The sequence below is a fragment of the Aotus nancymaae genome, unplaced genomic scaffold (genome assembly GCF_030222135.1).
Source record: "Aotus nancymaae isolate 86718 unplaced genomic scaffold, 86718_ANA_hifiasm-v0.15.2.pri h1tg000019l, whole genome shotgun sequence".
NCBI classification, from domain to species: Eukaryota; Metazoa; Chordata; class Mammalia; order Primates; family Aotidae; genus Aotus; species Aotus nancymaae.
The window spans coordinates 44,328,319-44,350,477 of NW_026988431.1; the positions used below are offsets into that span (position 1 = coordinate 44,328,319).

General features: G+C 41.8%; 1 protein-coding gene across 1 annotated transcript in view; it reads right to left on the bottom strand.

The window, feature by feature from the left end:
- Positions 1 to 1,365: 1,365 nt before the first annotated feature.
- Positions 1,366 to 22,159, bottom strand: part of MINDY4B (MINDY family member 4B) — a 36,682-nt gene continuing 15,888 nt past the window's right edge. The window contains exons 8-12 of the mRNA XM_021669547.2: positions 17,426 to 17,496; positions 15,716 to 15,788; positions 14,922 to 15,083; positions 4,345 to 4,525; positions 1,366 to 2,156 (exon numbers count right to left, since the gene is read on the bottom strand). Of these exons, the coding sequence (XP_021525222.2) occupies positions 2,014 to 2,156; positions 4,345 to 4,525; positions 14,922 to 15,083; positions 15,716 to 15,788; positions 17,426 to 17,496 (630 nt within the window). The 3' untranslated portion in view covers positions 1,366 to 2,013. The remainder of the gene's footprint in view (positions 2,157 to 4,344; positions 4,526 to 14,921; positions 15,084 to 15,715; positions 15,789 to 17,425; positions 17,497 to 22,159) is intronic.

Sequence of the window (22,159 nt, forward strand, 5' to 3'; positions counted from 1 at the left end):
ATAATTTTAGTTATTTTTAAGCTTGTTCCAGGAATAATTTAACCCAAATTCCAACACCATATAAAATATGGCAAACTAACATGAATTATAAACAAATTAAAAATAAAAAGGAGAAATAAGGGAAGGAACATACAATGGATACAAGAATGAGGTCAGTTGAAAAAGTGACTTTTGTAAGGACCAATATACTACCTGACAGTCATCCTGCTTTGCTCCCTTCTAAAGAACCCTGATTTTGTTAATACCAGGTGCCCTGTGCTCAGTCTCAGAGGATGAATCATGATTGATCTGAGTCACGCATCCCCTAGCTAGACAGTTCTTGTTAAACAGAATATCTTTATTGTTTGAGACTTTCAGTGAGATCTCTTACTTGCAGCTGAGCAGTTCCTTACTAATGCACTTGGCGTGGTTTTTAACGCTCTAGCATTCGACTCCGAAGGAAACATTGAGTAAGAAACAATGCAGTGTCCATAAAACAAAAAGCAGATCTGGACCTCAGGAAAAGCACAATATAAGTAAGTTTAAGACTACGTAAGACCAGAGTCTGTGGGGATACACTCATTTGTCCAGTGTGTTTAAAATCCCCAAATGAAAACACCAATGATAAAGATATTATAATCCACGGTCCAAGCCAAATTGCCTTTCTCTTCTGACGTAATTTATTATTCACCTTGAAGTTTCATTTTCTGCATAGTCCTTAAGTTAAAACATTATTCTTTGAGCCAAATGCAAATGCATTTAATAAATTAATTTGAATGAGTGCAGAAAGATTGTTCTTTGGAAATTAACCTTTGGATTGTGAATACAGAGCCCTAAGTCTGTAAGGTGGCAGTTTAGTGGGATGGGTGGGAGTATCTGCATTATTCTCGTGTACTTTTTTTTTTTTTTTGAGACAAAGTCTTGTTCTGTCACCCAGGCTGGAGTGCAATGGCATGATCTCAGCTCACTGCAACCTCCACCTCCTGGGTTCAAGTGATTCTCCTGCCTCAGCCTCCTGAGTAGCTGGGATTATAGGCACATACTGCCCGGTTAATTTTTGCATTTTTTTTTTCTTTTTAGTAGAGATGGGGTTTCACCATGTGGGTCAGGCTTGTCCTGAACTCTTGACCTCATGATTCACCCACCTCAGCCTCCCAAAGTGCTGGGATTACAGGCGTGAGCCACCGTGCCTGGCCTCTCATGTACTTCTTTTAGAAGAAATATATGTCTACTCAGTATCTCTTCAGAAAGACCATAGGTATTTAACAGGACAGGGAAAGATTATATTCTAAAAAGAATTGTTTTCCCTTTTGGATGATGAGATAAGAGATTTTATTTTTATACATAATTTAATGTAGAAATCAGAATTTTTCTCAGTGTATCTGTTTGTGTATTTATATCCAGTGTTGAAGAAAAGAAACAAATATAGCACTAATAAAAAGAATGTCTCCTTGTGCCTACTGGAACCCACATGTCAACTGCTATAGCTTCCAGCTCACCAGGAATAGCCCCTGCTCAAGCCCCAAGAAGCCCATTTACTATTTTAATGACAAGAACTTGCTAACATGGGCATATGAACTGTGTCCTTGGAAAGGAATGCTGTGCATACCAGGAAGTCTTTGAGAAGGCTTGAGTTCTTGCCACAACTAAAATCCGATGATGTATTACCAATGACTTCATCCCCAAATGAAAGCTAGGAGCCTGCTTCCATAATCCTTGTGGAGAGTTACACCAAAGACAACTTTGGAAAAACATACAAGAAAGAGGCTACATCTTCTCTTTTGAATAAAAGAAAGAAACAGTCTATGACTATGGAGGAGCCACGATTCCGACCCTAGTGTAGGGCCAGCATTTCTCCTACAACAGTGACAGCAAGGGATTTACCAGAGACTTAAAAGATGAAAAAACTGCTAATGATATTTTTTTTGGTGGGGCTCATGAATGAGAAATACACAAATGGTCTCCCCCACATTAGGCTTTTGCATCCCAGCAGTTCTGACACTTCAGACTTCATTGCACGGCCTAGTTTTCCCTTTAGAAAAAAGGAACGGTCCCATTCCAGTCGATGGTGGCCTCGCTCCACTTGGTTCTGATTGCCATCTCCACTGGAGAAAACCGTCGTCTTGGTCCATGTTTATCCTCCTGTTGGTCTCTTTCCCAGTGATGAGAGTGAGTATCTGAAGAAGGAACAGCCAGCATTTAGACCCAAGCCTATGAGCACCATTCTAGAGGAAACCACTAAGGAAGGACAGAAGGGTGGGTGGGCAGGAGTCAGGCTCGGCAGGCTGTGCTCCTACAGCTGGTTAAGCAGAGGGATATTCAAGCAGGTGGTGTGCTGAAATGCCCCGTACGGAATGAGTCAGTGGTAACCTGAGTTGTTGTGCATATTGGGACGAAACTGTTGATATGTTGTGTAACATACCTTCCGATACCATGATGTGACACCTAGAACCAGGTATAGGTATTATCAGGAAAAAAAAAGGAAAAAGGCCAGGCGTGTTGGCTCATGCCTGTGATCCCAGCACTTTGGGAGGCTGAGGTGGGTGGATCATCTGAGGTCAGGAGATCGAGACTGGCGTGGCCAGCATGGTGAAACCCTGTCTCTACTAAAAATACAAAAAAATTAGCTGCATATAGCAGCGGGCACCTGTAATTCCAGATACGCGGGAGGCTGAGGCATGAGAAGTACTTGAACTTGGGAGGTGGAAGTTGCAGTGAGGACTCTAGCCTACATGACAGAGGGAGCAGAGTGAGACACTGCCACCAAAAAAAAAAAAAAAAACCCCACTTCTCAATGTTTCTCAGAATACATTTGCATTTTTGGATGGAGGGCAAGGCATTTTATCTAAGATAAAAGGCAAGAACTGGGTTCAGGGCTTGAGTTTATCTCATATTGCCAGGTGACACTTAAGAAGGTACTTAGCAGCTGGGCACGGTGACTCATGCCTGTAATCCCAGCACTTTGGGAGGCTGAGGCAGGAGAATTGCTTGAACCCAGGAGGTGGAGATTGCAGTGAGCTAAGATCACCGCATTGCACTCCAGCCTGGGCAGCAGAGCAAGACTCTTGTCTCAAAAAAAAAAAAAAGGTACTTAGCATCTATTGGTAAACCTCATTTATTCAATTAGTAACTATTTATTGGGCACCAGAGTCTCCACTTCATAAAAATAGAAATCTAGTACTTATTTTATGTGATTATTGGGAATGTTATGGGTCTGTGAGGCTTTCTTTTTTTTTTTTTTCTTTTTTCTAGAATTCCTGTCTTAGAGGCTTTCAACACAATGCCCAGAACAGAATGTGGATGATTCTTGTGAGTGAATGAAAAATGTTGCTTTACTCAAAGAAGAAAGTTGAACTAGAAACAATATATTGTAAGGAACATATTGTCAATGTTATACTAAGTTAAATGGGCTAATATGTATTTCTCATAATTAAAGAGAAATAATTAGAAGCTGCACAGATAAAATAGTCACTAGATGCTTTTCCACATAGAATGATAATAATGGAAGATTACTTAACGCTGGGCTTGTGGTGCAAAGCCAGACATAGCAATGCTCCATAAATGCTGCTAAGGCTACAGATACAAACTCCCAGTCTGTCCAATGTTAATACCTCGTCCAGGGGGTCAGTGTTTAAAGACATTTTAAGGTTAGTCTTTTTCCATCAGGAGTTTAAAAATAAGTCCTTTCAGTCATAAATGAAATGATCTGTTTAGTTATGTTTCTCCTGTTGGACTGGAACCTCCCTAAAGGTTTACGGAACTTTTTTTTGAATAAAAGAAACCAGTCTAGGTGACTACAGAGGAGCCACCACGCAGACTCGTGCCATATTCATCATTGTTTTCCCAGTGTCTAGCCCTGTGCCTGGCACACAGTAGGTCCTCAAAAATGTGTTTTGCATTCATTTGAACAGACATGTACTATCAGTTTGGTTGCTTATGTCATTGGATGATCATCTGATGTCTGGTCGTGAGACAGCGTCAGCCAATGCTCCCACGGGTTTTCCCAGTTATGTCCTCAGGTATTATATACCTCATGCTCAAAGATAAAAGGCCCTGGAGAATGCTTTTTGGAAATTTGGCTCCACACCTTTTGTTTTTTCTCTTACCTAAAAGTTGTTGGTTCCTCTGTGCTATCTCTAACCGCCACCCCCGCCGCCCGCACCTAAGTAAAGCAGGTTTAGAACTCCCACGTTGCAATGCTTGGGTTTAGGTCCATGGGATTGGTGTGTGGGCTTCATTTCAGAAACGGAGCCTAAGCATTTTCCTGCAGAGCTAGCATGGATATCCACACAGTTGTTCCACGTCGGCAGCCACATCTCTTTGAGCACATTAAAGTCCATAACGCTTGGAGTCTGAAATGCTCACCTATTGTAAGATGCACAGGCTTTTTTTGTGAGGGCTGGCCACTGTAAAAGTACAGATCAAAGCGACGTTCCATTTTCCAGTCTGATAAGAGCTGCCTGTTTGTGCAAAAAAGGATGCTGTAATTTCCATTGATGTTGCACAGCCAAATAGGTAATTTGGGAGTCTTCAGCATGCTGCCTACCTGGAAGGGGGAAGGGAAATGCAGAGAAATATGGAGATTTTGTCACATTGTCACACATGCCGATACATGATTGTGATCAAAAAGCAGCTCTGAGGTTTCTTGTTGCACTTGTGGCTGTGCAGGGCACTGTACCTAGAGTAAGATTTGAAATGAAGGCTTCCTCATGAATGAATTTGTGTTTATGAATGATGTGGTATAGTGATGCTGCCATTTTTATCTTAATGGATTAAAATTTTTTTGGTGGCCTCATGGAGGAGGTGAAACAACTTCAGTTTGGTTTTGGGGTGAGGTAAAGAATAAATAGATAGGCTGGGTGCTGTGGCTTACGTCTGTAATCCCAGCACTTTGGGAGGCCGAGGCGGGTGGATCATGAGGTCAGGAGTTCAAGACCAACCTGGCCAACATGGTGAAACCCCATCTCTACTAAAATTGCAAAAATTAGCTGGGTATGGTGTTGCGTTCCTGTAATCCCAGCTACTTGGGAGGCTGAAGCAGGAGAATTGCTTGAACCAGGACGCGGGAGGTGGAGGTTGCAGTGAGCTGAAATTGCACCACTGCACTCCAGCCTAGGCTATGGAGTGAGACTCCGTCTCAGAAAAAGAAAAAAAAAAAGAGAATACATAGATAAACTAAAATAGGAATGTAGTGGTGGAATAAGAGAACTCTAATTCTGTCTTTGTCATTGACTAGCATATCTGCCCCCGTTCCCAAGATAGGGCAATAATTCATTCAGCAGGTGGTGGTAAGACTTCTGGCAACATCAACTATTTATAATATAGAAAAAAGGATATTTATGATATATAATATAGCTTGTGGAAAATGAGCAAAACACACACACACACCACATATATACACATATGTCTACAGGTTACCATGCAGATCAATTGTGAAGATGTTCCTAGACAGCAGCTTATCTGTTTTTTCTAAGTACCTGTCAATCAATTTAGCCTTGTTTTTTTTTTTTTTTTTTTTTTTTTTTTTTTTTTTTTTTTTTTGAGACAGAATCTTGCTCTGTCACCCAGGCTATAATGCAGTGGTGTGACCTCAGCTCACTGCAGCCTTGACCTCTTAGGCTCAAGTGATCCTCCCAACTCAGCCCCTGGATTAGCTGGGACTACAGGTGTACACCATCATGCCCAGCTAATTTTTGTATTTTTTGTAGAGACAGTATCTTGCCATGTTGCCCAGGCTGGTCTCAAACTCCTGTAAACAAGCAATCTACCTGCCTTGGCCTCCAAAATATTGGAATTACTGTACCTGTCCTGGCCTTTAATTCTTACAGCTAGTGAATTAGATTTACAAAACCAGCACTTGGAGGGTAGGAGCAGGGAAGGGGACATGGTGAAAGGAGAGCAGTCCTGCACACTTCCAGTGCATCTCTATTGGTGATAGCTTCAGTTTGTCTACACAGGCAGGGAAGCACATATTTTTAAAAGATTTTCATCAAAAGTTATTGGAGGCCGGGCGCGGTGGCTCACGCCTGTAATCCCAGCACTTTGGGAGGCCGAGATGGGTGGATCACGAGGTCAAGAGATCGAGACCATCTTGGTCAACATGGTGAAACCCCGTCTCTACTAAAAATACAAAAAATTAGCTGGGCATAGTGGCACGTGCCTGTAATCCCAGCTACTCAGGAGGCTGAGGCAGGAGAATTGCCCGAACCCAGGAGGCGGAGGTTGCAGTGAGCCAAGATCGCGCCATTGCACTCCAGCCTGGGTAACAAGAGCGAAAATCCGTCTCAAAAAAAAGAAAAGAAAAAAACGTTATTGGAACCGTTTTTAAAAATGTTAAAAATTATTTCAACTTAGAGAGATAAACATGAGTGACATGGACAAACCCGTGATTTCCCTGTGATGCCAAAGAGAATACCTAGGCCCCTCAGCTTCGCCCTTCTTCCCATAACTGAAGCAGCCAATGTTGCATTCTGTTTCTTTTCTTCTCAGTCCTCAGAGTTGTACTGTTTGTTCAGGAACAAATTCTGTTTTGTGGAAATCCAGCTTTGAAAAATTATCACGTGTTTTGTCAACCCAAGTAGTAAAGGCTAATAATTTGACATTTTGATTTCTCAATAATTCTATTCAAATCTCTTTGTTTCCTTTAGTTTAAATTCTTCAGCTGTGGGTGAGTGGGTGAAATCAGAGATGCTTTTGTGTTTAAGTGTTTCACTTTTAGCTACCACAGAAAAGTTCTGCTATTCTGAAAAGAAATGACCCCAGCTGGTAGTTCAACAAAGGCTGGAAACCTAGCACCCGAGTCGGGACATGTTCATAACAGATGCAGGATTTACTCATGCGCATAGTGAGTACAGGATTTACTGGAGTTAGCACCTCCGGGCTGAGTATAATGTGAGTGTTTCACATATCAAACGTGGGGCAAGTCTGCCCACTGGCTACATCAGAAATAAAACAGTGAAGACGTGTCACAGAAGCAGTGGCATATGTTTGGTTCCAGATATCCGCCACTAATTTCCAAATAACTTGGTGATTTTTCATTAGTTATAAAATAAGCACTTTCTTTCTTAGGCCTTCTTCCTATGGCACCCTTATGTATTAAGATTATATGTAATCAAAATATGTTAGGCAGGAAGCCATGGAATTATCGAGATTGAAAATCTTGAATAAACTAGGAGATTGAGAGCTGTTTGTCATAAAATGTGATTCCATTGGAACTTCAAGTGGACATTCTGGTCCGTTTTAATCTAATGAAATTCCCTGTAAATTAGTCTGGGCAGGTGTGATAGAATATACACATAGATGATACTGTTTCACAGAATATCTGCAGTGTAGGTGAAATTCACCTGTGTTTATTCACAGATAAACACACTCTGCCAATAGTACTGACTGACACACTGTTGTTACTTTATGTAACAATACAACAGTTTTCTTTCCTGAGCTCAAAGCTACTCAAGATTTTGCTCTAGTAGGAAGAAAATGAAGTAGTCAAAATGCAACCACCTTGTACCCCGCAAAGTGACCATACAGAGCTCTCCCACTGAGCAGGCAGAGCCTCGCTTGCCCTGACAGATTCTGATGAAACAGGAAATGTCATGCGTGACTGTCGCTGCACTTGGAGTATTAACTTTAAGAGGCGAGCCTTAAGATTACAGTTGAGAACACATCTGGTTTAAAGTGAGTCCTGCAAAAACAAAGCAAAGCACCTTCCAACTGAATCCAGCCAGAGATTACATCCCCCTTTCTTCTTGGCACACCGTATAAGCAGTTTGACTGGCATTTTTGGTTTTAAGCATTTGTATTGCTTTTGGATAGAAACAGTTTACCAGCTACTCCCCAAAAGCAGGATTCTGAATATGTTTTATTGGTAAGATTCCATCAATGCTGAATTTGTGCATGTTGCTTCATGTTGCCATGGTAAAAAGGAAATTAAATTGTGATACAGTGGAGCTATAAATAAAATACCTTTCTCTTTAAGTTCACTCATTGTGTAATAAGCCCAGTATTTTCAGCATTACTTGCAGCAATCAAGCTTTTCATAACATATATCATTTAAGCCAATGTAAAATTATAAGGACAGCAAGGAGGCTGGACAAATTCCACACATCAGAGTGCAAGAATTGAGACCATGTAATTCTTTTTTTATGCTGTCTAGAACAATGACGCTTAGAACATGCCTTTGCATAATGAGCTTGATATTGCAAGTCCCAAGGCCCCAGGCTGGTAATCTGAACAGGAGAAAGGTGTTCGAAACGTTATGCTTTCTTTGCTGATTCCTGGTGACAATTCCTGTGCATAACTGTTAATGGTCTGGCTCTCATCTCTGCCACCTGGAATACAGACTTGATGTAACTTCTCTCACTGAGTTTGCAGGTATGTTGTAAAGACAAATTAGTTCGTGTTTGCAGGGTGCTACCTCAGTGACTTAGTGGCAGAGTGCAGTGGATATAGCTTCATTGGGTACTTCCATGGTTGGGTTTCTTCCTATCAGACTCTCTAAAGGGAAAACATAAATGAGGAAGAAGGTATGACTGAGGTAGTGGCATGTGCTGCCAGGGCTGCCGTAGGAGTAATTCTGGCAAGACCTAAATGGCTTCAGTCCCTGAAACATCAGAGTGGATTTTTCTTCTCAGTGGCAGGTGTGAAGATAATGTGAACCTCCCAAGGCTTTCCAGATGGTGTTAGACTCAAACTGCTTTATGTTCTCACTTAGGTATTGGAACCTCACACTCAAATCTGTACCTTCAAATAGAAAAGTGACAGGGAGGCTTCAAAATAGTGCCTCATCTTGTGGGTAGCTGGCTGCGTTCTGCAGGAACCATCAATCTGGTGGACTCTTGGGGGCTTGTCATGTCATCTAATGAGAACACCACCTTTTTTTTTTAAGTCTCACCCACTGGGCTCTGACATTGGGACTGAAAGACGTGTTTTTGCAATCTCTGCAATTTTATCACAGAGTAATAAGAGATTTACTTAGGGAAGACGGAGCAGCATTACAGGATGCATTTCACCTTGACAGCAGAATCTAGCTGTCAGGCTGCACACTGGTTTTCTTCTGAACTAAGAACTCTTTCTTATATTAGGTTTTTATTATCAGAACATAAAAATAATTTTCAGATTTGTCGCACCTAACATAGGCAGGAGCTACTAAATATCCACAAAGCACTTATATATCTAGCTGGCATTTTCACGGGTCTCATACAGAATCACCATGGTTTGGAGCAGAAAGGAAAAGGTAGTGGCTGCAGCGGTCTTCAATCCAGTGATACTTAGAGCACTGTCCCAGGAGTGCATCACGTTCTTTCTTGAGCAAACTTCTGTTCTGCGCAGTATTTCAGTTCTATGCTAGGATGTTGTGAAATATTAGACTTCTGGGGATAATACAGTCAAATGGTCTTCTGGTTAGCATGTCTCTGAGCACCACTGAGCTTGGTCTCCCAGGGTTAAGGATTTCCATACACCTGACAAACGTGATCTCCCAAACCAGGAGGTAAAGTGGGGGCAGTTCACCATCAACACAAACCAACAACCACTCTATCCTAGAAGTCAGTGGATAAAGTTCCAGCTTGTTGAACAAAACCGTCATGCTGTGATTTGCTACCATTTAAATGTTACCAACATGAGTATACCTATAATAGATATTATAGACTATATCTATAAATAGATATAATAGATGATAAAAGTGCTGATGATAGAATATAATTCCAAGAACTGGCATTTATATAGTTAGCACTTTATCAGAAAATAAGCGAAGATGATAATGGCAGGCAGCATGGCCCAGTGGACAGAATGTGATCATTGAATGTAGATAGAACTCAGTTCATATCTCTGGCTCTGACACTTGCCTAGCTGCTAGCTTTGGGCAAGTCCCCATACCTCAGCCTGGCCTTTCTCATCTCTAAAATGAATGACCAAGCAATAGACCTTGGACTTAAAGTAATAGTGATCACAACTTGGAGAGGAAATGGGGATTAAATAAATGACCCATAAAGGGCCAGGCACACGATAGGTGCTACATGCAAAGATTATTAGCACAATGAATAAATAACCTTACTATATACTTGAATATAAATATACTTAAGTATATAAGAATAAATAAACTTGACTATAAGTAGACTTCATATATGTTTCCTGTATAATAAGCTGATATAAAAAAGCACCTTCATATAAAATCAACTTGAAATGCATATATCTAACATATTCATACATGCCAGGAGTTCAAGTCAGAAAACTAACTGCCAGTCTGTATTTGCTCTTTTTTTTTTTTTTTTTTTTTCAAAAAACCAAACTTCAAGTGCATGACAGAGACAACATAATAAACATCCTCAAGGTTTCAAGCCATTAGTGCACAATTTCAGGCAATTTTCACTGAGGGCAGGATTCACAGGCGTCTCTCTGGGGAGAGAAGACTGAGTACAAGAAAGAAGGATGAAAAGCCACGTTAGTCACTTTTCAAAAAGACGGAAGCATTGCAGTCTAATGTCTATGCAGATTTTAAAGCTAGCCTGGGCAGTTTCCATCCTTTGCCCTCCTTCCAGTCTGTGAGCAGGCATCGGATGGTGCTCCTGTTGTCTGCTATGTTTTGCCCTCTTCCTGGCAGGAAAACTCTTATTTTTTTAACTTGTGCTGTGGTCTCTTGACTGACTTTAAGGTCCCAGCAAACATCCACTTTATCATTGGTTGATATTTTAGGCTTTGCAGGTAATTTTCTTCAGAGCATGATTTAGCAGTTCTGTTGCTCTGAGCAGACTTGTGTAGAAATAAATGTGATCCAGAAAAAACAGCAGTGCTGGATCCCCGTGAATTCTTGACTCTCTCTGCGGTGGCATATTCTCTCATACAGTCCCTTTTCTCACAACAACTTGGTAGCTATTTCACAAACACCTGTTTAATTTTGATTTAAGGTAAAGCCTGCAACTTGTTTCCAAAGCCTTGCAAATGTTAAAAAGGAACCGAAAGCTGTTGACCTTTGTAATACTGATTGAAAGAAGATATACTCTTTCTTGTAAGTTCAGTTGAAATAGCTGCTTGCCCAATCCTGCACACCACGGATTTAATCAGCTAAGCCTGAAGAGATTTTTTCCTCCTTCCTCTAAAGGGGTGGTTCTCAACTATGGTCACTTCTGCTCCTCAGGGGGGCATTTTGAAATGTCTGGAGACACTTATTGTTACACTGGGCCAGTGCTGCTGGTATCTAGTGAGTAGAGGCCAGGAATGCTGCTCAGTAGCCTACAGTGGACAGGACAGCTCCCCACAACAAAGAATTAACCAGTTCACAATTTCAGTAGTGCAGAGGTTGAGAAGCCCTGCTTTGGAACAGAGGTTTCTAATCCTGGTTGCACTTTAGAATCACCTATGGCTTTAAAAACTTCAGTTGCAGGCTGGGCATGGTGGCTCACGCCTGTAATCCCCAACACTTTGGGAGGCCGAGGTGGATGGATCATGAGGTCAGGCATTCGAGACCAGCCTGGCTGACATAGTGAAACCCCGTCTCTACTAAAAATACAAAAAAATTAGCTGGGCATGGTGGTAGGCACCTGTAATCCCAGCTATCTGGGAGTCTGAGGCAGGAGAATCGCTTGAACTCGGGAGGCGGAGGTTGCAGTGAGCCAAGATTGTGCCGTTGCACTCCAGCCCAGGTGACAATGCGAGACTCCATCTCAGAGAGAAAAAAAAAAACCCACTTCAGTTGCCCAGATGCTTCCCAGACCAAATGAAGCAGAGTCTTTGGGCAGTGTTGGCCATGTAATTTGAGGCCCAGTGCAAAATAAAATTGTGAGGGCCCTCGTTCAAAAATTAACAATTTCAAGACAGTGACATCAGACACTAGAGCACTAAACCAAGTGTGGAGCCCTCCAAGTGCAGGGCCTTGTTAGGCTACATGGGTCCCGTGCTTATAAACCTAACGCTGTTCTGGGGGATGACCTGGGCATTGAGAGTTGGAAAAGATTTCCAGGTGACTTCAATGTGCTGCCAGGGTTGACATCACTGCTATCTAGCTTTTAATGCGTGTGTCCTTCCTATAGCAATCAGTGTATATATGGTCAAGTATGACTTATCTTTGTATCTGGACAAAGAGCCTTACAATTAGTATTCAGTTAGCATTTAGCTGTGCTGAGCGAACATAGCTGAATAAAGTGCCGCAACATTATGCCTTGTTATCATCCATTATAAGGTCTTATATGTCTGTAGAACATTCTGGGCTTCCAGTGAGCTTCAGCATCCATGATTTCCTCTGATCTTCATATTAATCCTTAATCTGATCAGGTTGCAGGGCAGGTGCGTGTGGAATGAATGCACCTGTGTTGTCGGTGAGGAAACAGGAGCAGAGAGGGTAAAACTGGTGCAGGTTACACCCCTGTGAATGGCATGGAATTTCCTCACCTTTACACCGGGTCCCCGTGTGTGTGTGTGTGTGTGTGTGTGTGTGTGTGTGTGTCCCCATTGGCAGCATGTGACATGAAAGTGGATGGCACAAGGAGTGAATTTTAAAAAACAAATGTTTAATTAAATATATATTAGGGAAAAAAAGCAGTTAGCACATCAAGCCCATGGCTTCTATTACTGCTGCAGAAAAGGTTAGAACCACATTTTAAGTGAGTTGATTGAAAGAAAAACATTAAGCAAATAATAGCAGGGGTAGCAGAGAGGCATGAAAAAGCTTCTGAATTACCTACTCAAATGACTGAAATAGGAGAAACACTGTTTTAAATTTTTCTAGTTTATAGTGAGGATCTAGTGAAATAATCTTATAAAGGAGCTTTTGTAATAATAGACAAAATATTAAAATCATTATTGTATTTCTGTGTCGCCACCATTTGAAACTTGCTTCCAGTGTATCACTCTGTTTTCAAACCAAGTCTTGGAGTATTACTCGGTTCTTATGCTATAAAATGCTAGACCATGGACACCAAGTGACCACACATGGTTGAAAGAAAAGAAAAATATGTAAAATGAAATCTATAAATGCTCTATTTCTGGTTTAGTTTTATTCTTCATTATATGAGTCAGATTTTAAGATGAATTCCCAAATTATCTGGAAAAAGTGATTAGGAACTTCATAACAATAATCAGTTCCCTGTCCAGGGTGTATTCAAAGTGCAGTCTTTCACATCCACACAATAGAGCTCTGCATCCTCTAAATATAATGTGAGTCCAGGCAGTGGCTCACGCCTGTAATCCCAGCACTTTGGAAGGCCGAGGTGGATGGATCACTTGAGGTCAGGAGTTTGAGACCAGCCTGGCCAAAATGGCAAAAATCCTGTCTGTACTGGAAATATAAAAATTAGTTGGACATGGTGCTATGCACCTGTAATGCCAGCCACTCATGAGGCTGAGGCAGGAGAATCACTTTAACCTGGGAGGCTGAGGTTGCAGTGAGCTGAGATGGTACCACTGCACTCCAGCCTGGACAACAGAGTGAATTCTGTCTCAAAAATAAATAAATGGAGGGTCATATCCTCATATTTAATATTAAATGAGGTATTTGTGTTAAATGAGAAAAGCGGGTTTCAGAAGAGTAGAATAAGACATGGATACAGCTGGGCACAGTGCCTCACACCTGTAATCTTAGCACTTTGAGAGGCTGAGGTAGGAGAATTGCTTGAACCCAGAAGTTCCAGACCAGCCTGGGCAACACAGTGAGACCTCTGTCTCTATTAAAACACACACACACACACACACACACACACACACACACACACACAGAGATATGAGAAAAAAAAAAAAAAGAATTTCTGAAAAACATTCTTGAAAAGATTGACCTCTGGGTAATGAAATTCGTTTTACTTCTTTTACCTTGTCTATCACTTCACATTTTTCTATGATGAACAAAGAATACAAACTCAAGGAATAATAAGCAAACTTTTAACGCACACTTGTACACAAATATATCAATTCTGTTATAGTCAGACACCATTTTTTGATGGCATCAGACATATGTATGTGTTGCAAGATGCTGATGTCATGAATGACATAGTAGCTGGAGACAATAGTAGAAAGAGAGACAGATGAAGCCCTATATACACGAAAGGCATTTTGAGCAGGAACCAGGAGAGCTGGAGGACGGGACAGTTGCTGAGCCGTGAAGCTTTGTTTGCTGCTGGTGTTTGGAAGAGGTGGTTGGAAGGCTTGTGGGGGGTTACATCCTCCATCAAGTTGAATGACATCTGAACTGGTTTCAAGGCCATTCCAGAGAAGTGTTACTTGTTATAGAAGCTGCCTCATCTTCCCTGGGTTTTAGGGTGAAATTTTTGTGAAATACCACAGACGCAGCTTCGATTTGTGGTTTGGGGTAGGTATGTTTGCTTTCTTACTCTTCTTCTCTTTGTTTTTGCAGTATCACATCTTACTTAATTCCCTGGTTGTGCTTTTCAACAGGACATTTTACTTTCTGGTCGTCAGAGGTTATAAATCCCCTGAACTGGAAAGCTTTTTGACAGGAGTTTCAAAAGTAGGGCCACCCCTGGTTTTCCAGTGGGTTTTTTTTAAGCTTTGAGCAATAGGTAGGCTGTGTGCATTCATTTGCATAAATGAAGGATTGGTAGGACACCCATCAACTGGTAACAGTATTTACTTCTGCAGAGGGGATGTGTAGCTGCATGAGGATGACAGGGGACTTTACCTGTGTGTGTGTATAAATATGTTTGTCAACCTTGTTAAACAGGGATGTCTGTATATTTCAAATATTGCTTTAAAATTTATTACTTTTATGACCTATATTTTATGTACATAAAAATATGTAAAATAAAATATGAAGCAAGTGGCCTGGGATACTTCCATCTGTAGGAGTTCTCCTGAATGCCTGTGTGTGGTGGGAGGAGGGTACACAGTCAGACAGTGAGGGAGAAAGCAGGCTCAGGTTTGAATTGCCTTAATAGACAGACTTTTAAACTGTGAAAATATTGGCGTTGTGTTTGTGTGGTTGAGGACTAGAACACACTCACCTGTGAGAGTCCGTCATCTTCCGAGGCGTCCTTACCCCACTGCAAATAGCCGATGTCACTGCGAGTCAGGACTCCATGTAATGTTTCCTGGGACTTTCCTTTCTCACAGCCATTGAAGACATGGGGACTTGCTCTTCCCGTTAAAATCATGTTCAGAACTGCCTACATAGCATATTTTACAGATATTTACATTTTACGTAGCAATGAAATAATAGCTTAATTTTTTTGCTATTAAAAATCATTATTTTTACTGAAAAGAATTAAATCACAGGATATATAATTCAGGAAAAATATGTTCTAAATATTTGGTAGAATTAAAATAATCATTTATGAGCTTTTTTCTTAAAACTTAAGAAAACTCCCTCTGTACCTGACTCTGATCTTCCTGCCCTTCCTCCCTTTATAGTACTTTTAAATGTTGATTTCCACGGTTGCGATTTAAGAAGCATGAAGCTAAGATTTTTTATAGCACTTTTCTTTCCGTGATTAGGGATTCCTGGTGGGTCTTGTCAAGATATTTTCTACTGTTGCTAGGATCTCAGGGATGCAGGGCTCTCGGAGGTAAACTAGGGAGGACTGTTAAGAAAATTGGGTGGTAGATTTTGATGCAACCCAGGGTAGTGTCTTCATATTCTTTCAAAGATAACTGGATTGCTCTTTACTTAAGAAGAGAATATATTTAATTAGAAAACAAGCCTAATTCAGATTGATTTTCTTTTTTCCTTTTTCAAACTCTGCATGTGGCATTTGACTAATTCAGATTGTACAATAGAAAGCAGAGTCTTCCAGCTCACCTGCCTGCACAGGAAGCCTCCAGCATTTGGTTGTAGCAGCTGAGTGGTGGTGACATCTAGGTCCATTTGAAGCCTGCAGGATGGGAGAAGCCATCGGCATCCAGTCAGAGACAATGATTGCACCGGGAGCCTGTAGCTTCTTTTCCCCCAAAACACAAAGCAGCAGTAACATGGGCTCTCCTAGTCACTGTTGCTCACTTGAACTTTTCCATCTCTCACAGGGAAAGCCTCTAGGACTGGGGTTGCAGAGGTAGATGCAGCTGGGGGAAGTGAGTAATCAGTGGTAACGAAGAAGGTGCAGATGTCTCAAGTGTTAGAATCCCTGTGTGTGCGCTCTGGGTGGATTCTGGGTTCAGTGAAGAAGTTCTTTGTTCTATGTGACAAGGAATGCACTTGGCTCAGGGTGGTGACACATGACCACACCAGAGTGCTGGTCGAAGGCAGAGCTCAATAGATTGTCCAGATGGAAAACTGGCCACCACTGGCCATTTCTTGCCTGAGCCCATTTCTTGCCTGAGCCCATTTCTTGGCTGAGCCCATTTCTTGGCTGCAGAAAGGCAGCTTCCGTGGTTGTCAGGGGCCGTGGTCTCACCCTTGACAATATAAGGTCAGGGTCATGTGGCTTCTGCTGTCACTCAGGGAGAAGTGCTGTGTACTAGTAGGTGAACTATATGTGTTCTTGAACAAATCTATTCATGGGACTGGAGCTTCTGTCTTTCTGTGAATGAGACTTAAAGACTAAGTCGAGCGTGGTGAGTACCATGGTGGCATCAGATACAACTCAGGATAATGTTCTCAAAGGGTGGTATGATTTTAGGTGGTATAGACATGAACATTTTAGAATTGTAATAGTGATGTATTTATCTCAATGTATTTTATCTTTAGCATGGTACATGATTTAAAGAATATGAACGTTTAGGAAGAGATTGATATTTAAATGTGTATTAACTTTTTTTAAAGTTAAGTGAATAACACCACGCACCATAAAAATGTGATGGTGGCATATAGAAAACAAGTTTCAGGCCCACTGCTGCAGGGCTTGTCATTCTTCCCTCCTGAGAGCCCTCTGTCTATTTCTGGCTCTCCAAAGGTTACCTTTCTTTCAAGGTTCAGAAGAAAGTCCATTTCTTTCCTGAAGCCTTCCCTGCCCACCCTGTCTGCGGAGGCCTCTTCCTCCTCTGGAGCCCACTGAGATTCATTCTCTATACATCTCACTTGGCAAATCAGGTACCTCCTGGGATTTGCCCGGCCTCTCTGTGTGCGCGCTTTGCCTTTCCCAGCCTGGACTCTGCAGGATGTACTTCTCTTCTTTGTACCTCCCATAGTGCCAAGAACAGAGCTTTGCATATCATAGAGACAAAATACGTATTTGAGGATATACCTTATTGTGAATCTAAATATATTTATGAAACTTGTACTAACAAGCTTTGGTGTTATGCGCCAATATTTACAGCCACAAGAAGGAGGAAACTACTAGGGTACTATAAGAACAGATTCAGACTTGACTGATGACATCCACTTGCCCATTAAGATGGTCAAGCCAACTATAGGAAAGGACGTGTCAACAAAAGAGAATCCACTAGAAAAAAAACCATTGCATTCATGTTTCCAATATGGAGATTTTCAATACAGGAGTACATTGTTTATGTGATCCCAATCATATATTTTCTATATATAGAAAATACCTGTGCAAACATCTTTAGAATTTACCTTTCAAATGTTCTGGAGAAGATCAGGCTGTACAGAAACAGGATGACACCATGGCTTCCTTCCCCTCTGAACTGTTTGGAAAACAAAAGCATTTTTGTCTAAAAGCAATACAGACACTTATATCTGTGGGTATGAATTTAAGAATTTACAGGCTGAGTTTTATTTATTTATTTTTTTTGAGACGGAATCTTGCTCTGTCGCCAGGCTGGAGCGCAGTGAGTTGCACGATCTCGGCTCACTGCAACCTCTGCCTCCTGGGTTCAGGTGATTCTCCTGCCTCAGCCTCCTGCGTACCTGGGACTACAGGTGTGTGCTACCACGCCCAGCTAATTTTTGTATTTCTAGTAGAGATGGGGTTTCACCATGTTAGCCAGGATGGTCTTGATTTCTTGACCTCATGATCTACCTACCCACCTAGGCCTCCCAAAGTGCTGGAATTACAGGCATGAGCCACTACACCCAGCGGCTGGGAGAATATTTTTCCCCCTGGCTGCTGAAAGGATCGAGCTTCCTACTCTCAAATTTATTGTTTCCCTGCTTCCTATCTGTCAGTGGTGCTATCGTTCTCTTGGCCTTCACCTTATCTTTCTGTCCTGCACTTCTAGCGTGTGATTCTCTTCGAACCTTGGCCAAGGCGTAGTGTATCCTTTCTGGCCCACCTCACTGCTGCTCTTGGTTGCCCTGCCCTGCCTCTCCTTTTCCAGCCTCTTCTCTCCTCGTGTCCTTCCTCATTACCCCATTAAACTGAGGGGGAGCAGAGAGGCTTTGTAGAAACCACTTTGGAGTTATACACCTTGGTTCTACTGCTTCCTAACTCCTACTTACTAACTTCTTTGAGTTTCAATCTAATCCACAATCATAGATAAAGAGAACCTTTTCTCCAGGTTCATTGCAAAAGTTAAATGAAGTAATTAATTCATCGAACCTTCCTTGGTTCTTGGAACATGCTAGATCCACAGCAAAATTAGTATGTGGCCCTCTCGAATGCACTTCTCCCTGTCTCTTTTCTTGGACAGGTTTCTTTTCTGCTTAGAATTTTAAGGTGCCTTGCAATCTCTAGGATCAAATCTAAACTATCTAATAAACATTCAGAGCCTCTCATTAGTTGGCTTTATTTTAGCTTGATGTCAACACGCTGCTTGCTGACAAGTAGAGTAACTTCTCTGGCTGGCTTTCTAGGTGCGGAGTTAAAACATCTTTGAAGTCTTCTTTAGGAAGACTTTTGCTAAAAGGCATATGCTTTTCCCTGTGTGGATTAATTCATCCATTTTGCTGTATGCGACCTGACAGCGGGCAGGGCCCTCAGATAGGAGAATAAATTCTAGTGCCATAGGAGCCAGACAGGAACTGAAATGAGTAGGAGAAATGGGAAGGGGTGGGGCCTAATGCAGACAGGGATTCTTTTACATATAGATTCCTTATTGCAGCTGTAACAAAGTGCCACAACTTTGGTGGCTTAAAACAACATGAATTTATTATCTCACAGTTCTGGAGGTTAAAAGTCCAACATGGGTCTCACTGTGCTAAAATCAAAGTGCTCACAAACCTGTATTCCTTCTGGAAGCTTTTGGGGTGATTCTGTTTCTTTTCTTTTTCCAGCTTCTAGAAGCCCTCCTCATTCCTTGGCTAGTGGCCCCACATCACATAACTTTCTCCCTCTGCTTCCCTGGTCACATCTCTCTGACTCTCCTGCCTCCCCCTTTCCCTTATAAAGACCCTTTAAATTAACTGGGCCCATCTGGATAATCCAGGATAATGTCCCCTACCCCCTCTCAGATCTTTAACTTGATCATCTGCACATCCTTCAATCAGTTAGGTGACATATAGTAGTCTCCCTTATCCATGAGGGATAAATTCCATTATCCAGTGGATGCCTGAAACCATGGATAGTACCAAATCCTGTATATACGATGTTTTTTTCTATATATACATACTTTTGAAAAAGTTTTACATTAGGCACAGTAATTAATAACAATAATAGTGTAGAACATTTATAGCAATATACTGGCAGCATTATTCTTGTGTTTGGGTGCCATTATTAAGTAAAATGAGGGTTACTTGAACATAGGCATTGTAATGCCACGACATGACTGTCACTGTGTGACTAACGGGTGTGGAGCCTCCACAGTGTGGACCCACTGGACATAGGAATTATTCACATCCTGGGTGGGATGGATTGAGATGGCAAGATATTTCATCACAGTGCTCAGAATAGCATGCAATTTAAAACTTATGAATTGCTTATTTCTGGAATTTTCTATTTAGTATTTTTGGACCCTGGTTGACCAGGGTAATGGAATCAGCCGAAAGCAAAACCAAGGATAAAGAGGGACTACTGTGGCCGGGCGCAGTGGCTCAAGCCTGTAATCCCAGCACTTTGGGAGGCCGAGGCGGGTGGATCATGAGGTCAAGAGATCGAGACCATCCCGGTCAACATGGTGAAACCCCGTCTCTACTAAAAATACAAAAAATTAGCTGGGAATAGTGGCGCTTGCCTGTAATCCCAGCTACTCAGGAGGCTGAGGCAGGAGAATTGCCTGAACAGGAGGCGGAGGTTGCGGTGAGCCGAGATCGCGCCGTTGCACTCCAGCCTGGGTAACAAGAGCGAAACTCCATCTCAGGAAAAAAAAAAAAAAAAAAAAAAAAGAGGGACTACTGTATTAATATGTTTCTGGGATTAGGATGTGGACATCATTCAGTCTATGAAAACTTGTCTAATGAGGGTAGCTGCCTCATGTCAGCTAATTGAGGACATGCAAGAATATAGGTCCTGTGTGGCCAGATTTTCTGATTTTTTGATAAAAACCAAAAATGTAGGTTTTTATATGGAATTTCCTGATTGCTTCTGACATTCACTGATTCAGATTTGTAAAAAGCAACACTGTAGGCTAATTATAGACAGGTGTGTTTGTATCCTGGGGCTGCCATGAAAGACTACAGAAAACCAAATGGTTTAAAACAATAGGAATGTAGTCTGTCACAGTTTGGGAAGCTAGAAGTCTGAAATCAAGGTAGGGCCATGCTCTCTCTGAAGGCCCTCAGGGAGGATCCTTCCTTGCATCTTCCTGGTTTCTGGTGCTTGCTGGCCTTCCTTAGCTTGTAGAAGCATCACTCTGATCTCTGCTTCCGTTATCACATGGTGTTCTTCCTGTGTGTCTGTGTTCAAGTTTTTCCTTTTCTTATAAAGATACCAGCCACTGGATTAGGGCCCAACAGAATTGAGTACGACCTCATCTTAACTTGATCACATCTAAAAGACCTTATTTTCAATAAGGTCCATATTCACAGGTACCGGGAAAGGAGGTTAGAACTCCAACGTATCATTTTTGGGGGACACAGTTCAACTCATAACAAAAGATCTGCAGCTCACATGTAGCCCTCAGACTTCTAGCTTGAGATCTCTGCCAAATAGAATGAGACACAGGATTGATGCATTTTGATAGTGAGGGGGGTTTGGTAAAGTTCTGGATGGGGTGCTAATCACAATGTGCAACCCTGTCTTGGGGAGGTCCTTGAAAGGAATATATATACCATCAAGTCCCCCTCACTCAGGAAATGGCACCTGCACTTGCCCAGTGTGGCTAAGGTAATGTTTAGCTCTCGTGTCAAGCCCACTTATGTTTCAGAGCCCACTTCTGTACAGGGCCTTCATTATTCCAGCTCAACTGTTAGTCTTGACTGGGGAAGCTTGTATATAGCTTCAGCTCTGATCCTCTGATCTCAACCATGGCTAAATTTAAGAATTTCTTGCAGATATGGGTGGGGCCGGGGGGGGGCGGGGCAGGTTCTTCCTATTTATTGAATCAGATTCTCCCAGATTTGAGTTGAGGAGATGGAAGACGGGGTGGCCAGGGGAGGGATTTGCCTCTTTTTGCTAAAAGGGTCATTTCTTAAATGGATACTCTGTATCTGTGTAACCCCATTCAGTGTCTCCTGCCCACAACGAAGAATCCCTAAGCAGGCTTCTAGCTCAATATTTCATGTCAGGTACTTCAAATCTATCATACTAGTTTTACTAGGTTCATATTGCTGCTGTAACAAATTACCGTAAATGTAATAGCTTAAACAATACAGATTTATGATCTTATAGTTCTACAAGTCAGAAGTCTGAAATGGGTCTTAATGAGCTAAAAATCACGATGTCAGCAGGACAGCTTTTCTTTTAGCAATGCTAGAGAAAAATCTGTTTCGTAGTCCTCATCAGTTTCTAAAGGCCCTGCCCCATATTCCTTAGTTCGTGGCTCTGCTCTTCGGTCATCGAAGCGGATCCAAGCCAGCAACAACAGGGGGCGCTCTTCTCCTATCGCTTCTCTCTGACTTCCTCTTTTGCTTTCTCTTCCGTATTAATGACCCTTGTGATTCCACATGGCCCACCTGGGTCATCCAGGACTTTTCCCCTATTTTAAAGTCAGCTGAGTAGCAACCTTAATTCCCCTTTGCCATGTAATGTAATGTATTCACAAGTCCCGGATATAGAGTTTGGACCTCTTTAGGGGGACTAGTCCTCTGTCTACCATACAAGTTAACAACAGACCTGTGAGATCAGCTTTCCCTGCTCCATACTATGAACAGTTGTATCACTTCATGGTTATCTTGCTAATTGCCCTCTGCTTTCACATTGTATATTTCTGATTTTTCAGAAAATCAGCTTTTATTCTTTTCTCCATAGAGGATTCTTAAAAATGTACCTTTCATTTTCTACCATCACTGCACCCTTCTTTGTCCCCTGTCCAC